Source organism: Galeopterus variegatus, unplaced genomic scaffold (genome assembly GCF_000696425.1).
Source record: "Galeopterus variegatus unplaced genomic scaffold, G_variegatus-3.0.2 Scaffold2706, whole genome shotgun sequence".
Classification (NCBI taxonomy): domain Eukaryota; kingdom Metazoa; phylum Chordata; class Mammalia; order Dermoptera; family Cynocephalidae; genus Galeopterus; species Galeopterus variegatus.
In genome coordinates, this window is record NW_007728817.1 from 66,364 (window position 1) to 76,113 (window position 9,750).

The 9,750-nt window shown below is 50.6% G+C and overlaps 1 protein-coding gene across 1 annotated transcript in view; it reads left to right on the top strand.

The window, feature by feature from the left end:
* CPA5 (carboxypeptidase A5) overlaps nt 1-4,463 on the top strand; it is a 21,730-nt gene extending 17,267 nt beyond the window's left edge. The window contains exons 6-10 of the mRNA XM_008582714.1: nt 110-220; nt 626-716; nt 3,065-3,264; nt 3,597-3,681; nt 4,130-4,463. Of these exons, the coding sequence (XP_008580936.1) occupies nt 110-220; nt 626-716; nt 3,065-3,264; nt 3,597-3,681; nt 4,130-4,317 (675 nt within the window). The 3' untranslated portion in view covers nt 4,318-4,463. The remainder of the gene's footprint in view (nt 1-109; nt 221-625; nt 717-3,064; nt 3,265-3,596; nt 3,682-4,129) is intronic.
* The last annotated feature ends 5,287 nt before the right edge of the window (nt 4,464-9,750 follow it).

Sequence of the window (9,750 nt, forward strand, 5' to 3'; positions counted from 1 at the left end):
TGTACTTGATGGCCTCATGCTGCCCTTCCTACAGCCGCCAGCTATGCAAACGTCCTGCTCCGACTCTGAGAGCCCAGCAAGGCCTCCCATCCCTCACCGTTTCTTGCAGATTGTCAGTGAATACGGCAAAGACCACATCCTGACAGACATACTGAAAGCCATGGACATCTTCATAGAGCTCGTCACCAACCCTGATGGGTTTGCTTTTACCCACAGCATGGTGAGGGCCCCTGGGGAGCGTTGGGGGGAGGGGCCAGCTCTAGGGGGATGGAGGAAAGGTCACTGCAGCCTTGGGGAACTGGCCCCTCCTGGGGCTCCTTGCAGAGAGCCTCACTGTGGGCAGGAGCGCTGCTCAGGTACTGCGGCTGGAGCTTCTTGCCCTCTGACCTCCCTCCTGCTGCCCAGGGAAGGCCACTATTGGCAGCCTGTGCTCAGGTCTCTCCCCAAACCCTGGCATCTGAGCTGCAGCCTCGGCCCAGCCCCACGCCGGCCCATTATGTCCTGGAAGATCCTTTTCTTTGCTCCTCCCTGCTGCTCCCTGCCCCCCTTCATCGGCCAGGATGTTGGAGGCTTGTCTGGGGGAAGGGGCTCAGTGAATGAGGTTACCTGACCTGGGATTTCTCAGAACCGCTTGTGGCGGAAGAACAAGTCCACCAGACCTGGAGTCTTCTGCGTTGGCGTGGATCTCAACAGGAACTGGAAGTCAGGCTTTGGAGGTACGGCCGTCTGCTGGTCCTGGGGGCAGGGCTGGGGAAGGAGTTGTTGGTCCTTGGCAGATTCTCCCACACAGGCAGACCACGTTGGCTCATAACTTGGGAAGCACGGGATAATGTTGTTAGCTAATACGTGTGAGTCATGGCCAAGGACAGACAAGTGCGTACCTAGGACTGGCAGTGGGATATGGGGAGTGGCTGCACATGTGTATTAAACGCACACATTTGCCAAGGCTTCATGGTGGTATCATTTAAGGGAGCCCCCAGCTCCTGAAATGGGAACTAACAGCAAGGGTCAAATCCTAAATATGACAGAAAGGCTTAAGTAGGTACAAGGTAGTCTTGCTGATTGTTCAAAATCCAGAGTTTATGGTGCCCCCAAAATGTTCCTAGCCCTTCCCTGAAAGAAGCACAACACTAGAAAGTGCCTCTGAAGTCATTCCCTGAGAACTGTGACCTGAAATTTGTCCTTTGGAGAGGTCAGAGCAATTGTTCAAATATAGAATGAGCCAATTTCTTATCATCAAGGCTGACTTGAGTCTGGTTTTTATTTTTGATCCATTGCTTTGTAACCCTGGGCTGGCGGGCTGGTGCATACCCGCAGGGCTGCGTGATCCCAGTGAGGGGTGGGCAGCTTTCTCCTGAGTTCCTCGGTCTTCTTCCCTGATTGTCTTCCTGACTGTGCCAGGGGCACAGGGACTAGATGGGGAAACTGAGGCCTCCAGAAAGCCCAGAAACAGGGACATAGACCCCAGGAATGCAGCAATTCGGAGGGTAGGCTGCTGGGTCTAGACAGGACAGAGTCTCCAGAACAGACAGCCCTCAGCTCCCAGATGTGGCATCTACCCCGCACTGGGGAATTGGGGTTTAGACCCACAGAAGACAGTGCCATTGCTGTTGGAAAGCAGATCCACAGGCTGGTGGCCAAACCAATGAGAGAACATTCTAGATCTGGATGCCCATCACTTTGGAAATCTGGCTTTTTGGAGTCGGTTCTCATTGAAAAATAAGGATGGCTTTGAAACATTGGGAGTGGGGCCCCCAGCCCACAGCGTGGGGGTTGCCTGAGGGTCTGGGCTCCGTGTGTACCCGCTTGTGTAAGGGAACTCAACCGTGTAAAATTAGGCGCTTCCATGTCCAAATGACCAAGTCACGCCCCGGTGGGCATCCATGTGGCCCCTCAGAACTGACTGGGTGAGTGCCCTTGAACCCCAAGACAGACCAGCTAATACAAAGATAAATTACCTCTTAAAGAAAATACCTTGTGGGTTTCTTCACAGGGAAAAAAAAATCTGTATATACACAGTGTAAAAAACAATTATGGAAAAAAAAGCCCAGGGGGGCAAAAAGCTCCCATAATCCCACTACCCAAAGATTACTGCTTTTAATAATTTACCATGTCCTTCCAGAGATTTCCCCTTAGTGCAAATTACACTTTTAGAGGAGGAAAAATAAATAGCTAATGAATCCATTAGCAGGTACTTGTGAAACGGGCAGGCTCAGAGGACCTTGACTGTGAACATCAGAGAGGCAGGCAGCTAATTCCCACTTGGTCAGGGGAAGATTAGTTTATTCTGCTTAGCTCAAACCAGAACTAATGGCCTGAAGTGTTTCTCCATATTTGGGCAAAGCCACCTGGTCGTTGGCAGGGGAACCGCTCTCCCTGCGTGGGCTGCAAAAGCAGACAAAGCTTTCAGCCTCCGCTCTGCTCATCTGTTGCTATTTGTCATTCATCAAGTGGAGCAGGTGCAGAGCTCCCGGCAGACACAACAAGCCGGGCCACTGCTAGCTGGGCCAACTGCAGCCTGGGAGCTGCTCCTCACCCCTTGCTCTCTGTAGGCACATCCCTCCTAACTAGGGTCCCCATCCCAGGCGAGGATCCACAAACCAAGAGGGGATGCACTCCCCAGTGACAGAATTGCCCCTGGCCAGCAATAGTGTGTGTCTGGGTTGGTGACTCAGGCAGGAAGATTTTGTTTATGGTTTTATTATTGTCTTAATTTAATTGCTGTGTGATGAGTAATCTGTACACCATTCCTCCCACCCGTGCCCACCCTCACCTGAGCGCTTAGGTTTACTGCATTATTAGAGCATCATCTGAATGGGTCCATGGACTAGCTCGTTGCACCGGGACCCAGCAGGGCTTAGGGGGTGCTGAGGCCCTGAGGAGGCTTCAGGAGTTGGGGTGATCCCTGTCCTCTGGAGCAGCCTTGTGTGCAGCTGTTTGGGGAAGGAGGTGGGAGAGGAGGAGCTGGGAAATGTAGGGGAATACGTGGGTATTTGGTGAGCATTAAGTGTCTCTGCCACGTCGGGGGACTCCAATGCTCTGGGTGGTGTTATTTTACTTCCAGGAAATGGCTCTAACGACAATCCCTGCTCAGAGACTTACCGTGGGCCCTCCCCTCAGTCGGAGCCAGAAGTGGCCGCCATTGTGGACTTCATCTCAACCCATGGGAACTTCAAGGCTCTGATCTCCATCCACAGCTACTCTCAGATGCTCATGTACCCTTACGGGCGCTCGCTGGAGCCTGTTCTAAACCAGATAGAGCTGGTGAGATTGGCTGCTTAGGGCTTGGGGAGGAGGAGGCCCCTCCATAGGAAAATCCATATCCAGCACACCCCCGGAGGGTTCAGGCTCTCATTCTGAAAACAAGGGTCTGGACCAATAGACTCCATGGTAGAGAAGAGGGGGAGCTTGTTCTCATGTGTGATCAAGTTCAAAGCCAGAGGTGCTGCGCTCCCTTCTCACAGGAGCCAACTGCACATGCAGCTTCCGGGACCCCCACCCAAGTCTATGCTTCTTGCCAGCTGCTGAGGGTGTGGGGTTGCGGGTGGGAGCCACCACGAGCTCTGGCCTCTCACCCTGTGGATGTGACCTTGCAGTACAGTCTTGCCAAGGATGCAGTGAAGGCCCTGTATGAGGTCCACGGGATCAAGTACATTTTTGGCAGCATCAGCACCACCCTCTGTGAGTGAGCTTCCCCTGGCCACTGCTTCAGACATCACTTTCACCTGGGGGCGGGCAGGTGCAGGCTCTGAGCTGGCAGGCCTGGCCATCCACGGGTCTGGCAGGGCTGGGCCAGAGCTACTTCCCACATCTGGGCGGAAGGGTGGACCAAGGCAGCTGTTTCTTTGCAGCATTAACGCACAGCTCCCAATGCCTGGCTTACTGCAAAATTCCTTGAGGGTGAAGATCCTACGTCGGGTGGCCTCCAGCAGCTTTCTTTTTGTAGGGGCAGAGAAGGAGCTGGGTGGGCAGTGGGTGGCCCAGGTGGAGGCCTGGGCTAGGAAGCTTGGTGTGGTCTGGGGTGTGCAGAGGTTTGGCTTCTAGAGCCTACTTTCCATTCAGGATGCCTCTATACCTTGTGGCCTCACCCTCTTCCTTTGGGAGCACTTTTTGGCCCTGTTGTTTCTAGATGTGGCCAGTGGGATCACCGTTGACTGGGCCTACGACAATGGTATCAAGTATGCCTTCAGCTTTGAGCTCCGGGACACCGGCCGCTATGGCTTCCTACTGCCAGCCACGCAGATCATCCCCACGGCCCAGGAGACGTGGATGGCGATTCGGACCATCATGGAACACGTCCTGAATCACCCCTATTAGCAATAGTACTGACGGCAGAGCAGGAGGGGTTCGTTCTCCTCCCCAAGGCCTGGGGCTCCTCCTAAAACCCAAGTTATGTGTCCCCCTCCCTGAGCCTTTGCCTGGACCCCTTAGAAAATAAACATGAGTTTGAATAGGCTTCTCTACCTTTAGTGTTGGTTATTACTTCTTTGGCCTCAGCTTTGAGGAAGGGACAGAGGGCTTCTCATCCCCCAGGGACAGCTTGAAACGCCTGGGGAATCCCCTTCACTGCCTGTGCTACCTTCGAGAAAAAGAGGGGGCCAACAGCTGCACCCGTCCTCCTCTTGCAGTGCTCTCAGGGCCTGGAACAGAGAACTACCTCCGGGAGCTACTAAGATATGCATTATCCCAGTGGTATTCACCTTTTAAGGTGACCCTGCAGGGAACAATGTTTGATGGAATGGAGAGGTGGCATTTTGGGATCCTTTAGGGACAAGTGGGTTCAAGCAGGCAGCCTCCACCTCTGCCTGCTTCGTTTCCCACGCTGGGGAGTTAGTAGGGGCACATTATAGCAGTCCCCACATGAACAAATCATAGGTTCGTGCCCTCAAAAGCTCCCTTGGTCTTGGGAGCAGAGAGTCACAGCCAGTCAGAGCCAGCACAGCAAAGCACTGCATACCTAGGGAGAAGAACCCCTCCTCCTCCTCACTGTAACGATCACGGTTGTCATTTATTGAGCAGTTACAGGCCAGGCCATGCCCAGTCAGAGCCAGCACAGCAAAGCACTGCATACCTAGGGAGAAGAACCCCTCCTCCTCCTCCTCACTGTAACGATCACGGTTGTCATTTATTGAGCAGTTACAGGCCAGGCCATGTGCTAGGTGGGTACTTTTTCTAAGAGAGTTAAACAAACGCTATTTGGGGATATGAATGAGGTGACTTCCCCCATCTCCAGGCTTCCTTGTACCTTTTGCCTTCTCCCACCATTGGGAAGCAGGGAGAGTGGCTCTGTCTGCTCTGCCCTTGGGCGAGGCAGATGACCCTTAGGAGAAAGACGTCCACTGAAGAGCCAAATGGGTTTGTGTAAGTCTGAGGCAGAAACAGTAGTCTTGAGAGCAAGACTTTCATTTGCAAGAACTGAGCTCTGTGTATGTGTGTGCATGTGTGTGTGTGTCTAAGAAAAGGATTGTGGGTGCCCCTGGCTCATCTCCTGGAGGACACAGAGACAGGGAAGAAAGTAGAGTGAAGTAAGAACAGGTCCCCCTTTCCATCCAATCTGCAAAAAGAGACAACAGTTGGGCCAGTTGGTAGGAGGAGGGGATGGGAGATAATCAAAACCCCAGGTGAGACCCATGTCCAATATGGTGCCTAACCAGCAAATGAATAAGTGAGCGAGGAAGGGGATGAGACAGATGATCAGAGGCAGCTGTGTGGGCTGTGTACCCCTCAGCGGTGCAGCTGTTGAGAGCTCTGAGCAAAGAAACAAGAAGGTTGGCAGGTGAGGAGGCCTAGGGTAGAGGCAAGAAGGCTAAGCCCAGAGGCCATGCAGCCCGCAGCCATGGCGGCATGATGGGCATTGCTGGGCATGCAGCTGGCCATGTGGAAATGCTGAGGACATCAGGTAACTTTCCAGGGAAAGAGCCAGCAACAGAGAAGGAGAGAATCCTGATTCTGGTTCAAGTTTCCCACAAGCGGAGTTTTTCTAAGCTGGGAATGGTCTGCGTGAGCTAGAATTTCCAACCTGAAGTTTTCTGCCATTAGTGGAAATACAAAGTCAAGTGCTAACTTAATATAAGCTACAGATAAATAAAGCAAGTAATACCTTTGCACAAGGGAGTCTGTGATTATAACTTTAATGCCCTCTACACAAATATTTTTATTCCATCCTCATTGGGAGGGTATCACTGCTATTAATAAGCTCATTTTTCAGATAGGGAAAGCAAGATTGGAGAGGTTTTAAAGGCCATACAAGGCCACAGACAGAAAGTTGTTGAGAAAGATTTGAACTTTTGTTTGTGTAATTCCAGAGCCACTATGTCACCATTTGTCCGAGTGTGTCATGTGGCTCACCTGCAGCAGAATCCATAGGGACTTGTTTAACCTGAAGGTATTTGGGTTCCATTCCCAGACCAAAACAGAATCTCTGGGGGTGGACCCCTCAAGTCTGCATTTTTTCCATCTGCCCAGGGAGCTCTGAGGTACCTTAAGAGACTGAGAACCACTGATCTCTGCTCTCCTGCCTTCCAGAAAGAATGCATTTGAGTCTTCCGGGGGGTGGATTTGAACTTTGGGTCTCCCACCCTTTGTCATTGTCCATGAGGGCTAAAGGTAGTCACAATAGTGTGAGGCCAGTCATCATTCTCCAAAATATTTTGGAGGGGTTGCCTTGGCCCATCCTAAAGCAGCGGTGTCTGCAGACCATGGGCAGCAGCATCACTTGGGAGCCTGTTGGAAATGCAAATTCTCAGGCCACCCCAACCTACTGAATCAGAGTCTGTGGAGGTGAGACCCAGGTGATTCTGATGCCAAACTGGAGAAACACTGGCCTTGAGGCAAGAGTATTTGGACTCTGGTGAGCTTCCCAGTGGTGGCAAAAATTATAAACCCTTTTCTAGCATTTACAATGTGCCAGGCACAGTTCCAAGTGTGTTAGGGGATTCAACACACTGTCTCCTCACAGCTCTAAGAGGCAGGATTATTACTGTCGTTGTTGTCAGATGAGGAAGCCCAGGCTCAGATGGGATGGTAGCTAATGGGCACACAGTGACTAAGTGGCAGGGCTGGGACTGGCCTTCAGGCTGATATTCCATCATCTGCCTTCAGAACCTAGACCTGACTCATGCCCAAGATCCCTCAGGACCAGGGATGAGGAATTTGTTCTCACAGTTGAGACAGGTTAGGGAGGGAACTCAGCCCCTCACCCCTGTTTTCCAAGAACCCAGCACACCCAGATAAGCTATTTTCAAAGAATTCAGAACACCCAGATAAGATATTTTCAGAAACTAAGATAAACAACTTTTTATTTTTTAAACACAAACTTCCTCCAGGCAGCTAGCCCAACTCCTCCATGTACACAAAGCTTCAAGGTGACTGCTACAATGACCCTCCTGGGGTGGTGGTAGTGAGCAGTACCACCATCTTGGACCTACTGAGCAGGCACAAGGTCTAAAGCCCTGACTGAGCATGCACTCATGCCCCAACCAGGAAAAACAGAATGGACCACCTCTACAGGCAAAGAACGATGATGCTGCCTGCACCCCTTGCCCTGTGAAGGACCTGAACAGCTCTCCTCAGGGAGCTAGCTTCCCTGTAGCTATCTCCCTTATGCATAAGCTCTCTTCTCTTTAAATAAAGGGTTGCTGCTTTACTGCTGGGTGCATCGTTCATTTCTATGACTTCGAGACCCAAGAACCTGGTCTGGTAACAGAGTCAGGTTGGCAAGATCTCTGTGCAGCCAACAGGCCCACAAAAGTTGAGGCTGAAACAGTTTTCCAGATAGAGGTCTTCTTAAAAGGCATCATTCTTCTTAAAATCCTTCAGTGACTTAAAACAAAACCCTGCCCAAGACATGGCATGACCCCACCCAAGGCACAGCAGACCAGCCCTACCTACCTCTTCCACCATATTTCGATACCTCTTGCCTCCTCACTCACCAGCTCCAACCTTTCCTGCTTCCTTTCAGTTCTCCAGCACCAAAGCTCCTTCTCAGCTAGAGGCCTTTGCATGTGCTGCCCTTTCTTGTCTGGAACATTCTTTCTTCTCACTCTTTCCCTTCAATATCATTTCTTCACTAGTCCTAGGACCACCTCCTGGAAGTAGTCTTCTATTATTCTCTTTTCTAAAGCCTCATTTATTTCCTTCAGATCATTGATAATTAGTCATTAATTGACTTCTCTGTACTTGCTGTTTGTCTCCTCCACTGGTCTATGAGCCCTGTGAGGGCAGGGGCAGGGCTGGGCTGCTCATTCTCACTTGTTTCTGGCAGTGCCAGGCACACAGAAGGTACTCAGTATTTGTTGAAGGGCTGTTTTTCCTCCTCAGCCTAGTACAAATTAGGACTACGTTTTACTGTATGTGACAGAAACCCATCTTACTATCGCTTAACCAGACAGGGGTTTTATTTTTGTCATGTAACAAGAAATTATCTGAGGTGGGCAGTACAGGGCTGGATCACTAGGGGACTGGGGGACCCAGACCCTTCTGACCGATTCTGTTTTGCCATTCTGCTATATTTTGACCTCTAGTTGCAAATGGCTGCTCTACCCCCATCATATGACTAAATTCCAGGCAGGAAGAGCAAGGGACAAAAATGTGAGCTTGCTGTGTTGGCTGGTCCGTGGACTTAAACTTAAAACGTCTTCTTGGTTGGAACTGTGTCATGCAGCCATGCCCAGCTGCAAGTGAGGCTGGAAAATTGCTCTGTGGCTGGGACCGTTGCTGCCCTGAATAAAACTGAAGTTTTGTTGATAGGGAGGAAGGGAAGAATGGATATTTGGAAGGAAGTCAGCAGGGTCTGTGGCAGCTTCTCTGAGTGGCAGGGAGGAACTGAAGGGGCCTCAGGACCAATTTCTCACTCTAGCTTATCAAGGAACTGACTTAATCATAAAGCCATAGAACTTTCCAGATGTTCTAATCCAACCCCCCTCGCGTTGCAGTTATAAAGACTGGGGCTGTGGGTCATGAGTCTTGCATGTGAACCTAACAGCTGAGAGAGGAGTAAGGCCAGGGCTCTGCTCCGGTCATGGCAGGATGCTGCTCCCCCGCAGGACCGAGGGGCCACCCAGGTGTCCTCAGTGAGCCTGCGGAGATGATGGCTGGGGGTTTACACTGCTCTAATAAAAGCTGAAGACTTGGACATACATGTTTTAGAGATACTGCAGAAGAATCTCTTTTTCATAAAACTGAACTCCCCCTCCCATTTCCTTAGGTATAGAGTGCTAAACAAGAGCTCAGTTTTTCTACATTCTGCTTGGTGGGGTTTTTTTTCCTCCTTTTCCAACAAACTGCTCTTTTTAGGTATGTTTTTTTCATCCTTTTCACCAGTAAAATTTATGAGCATTTATTTAAAAGAAAAAAAACATTGGAAAAACCGAAGGGAGAAAGAGCGGTTATACATATGGAAAGATATAAAGAACCACAGTGAAGGTGCTGCGGTTATTGCTTTCTTAAAAAAACAAACCAGGCAGGCGCTGTGGAATGTGAGAGGCCTGTGTGAGGCGTTTAAAAGAAAAAAAACATTGGAAAAACCGAAGGGAGAAAGAGCGGTTATACATATGGAAAGCTATAAAGAACCACAGTGAAGGTGCTGCGGTTATTGCTTTCTTAAAAAAACAAACCGGGCAGGCACTGTGGAATGTGAGAGGCCTGTGTGAGGCACTTGTCATTTCTCTCCTAAGAGGGTAGAGATGACAGGCTTCTTTTAGATAATCACTGTTAGTAGCTGGGACCCAGGAACTTTTGGCATTCTCCTGT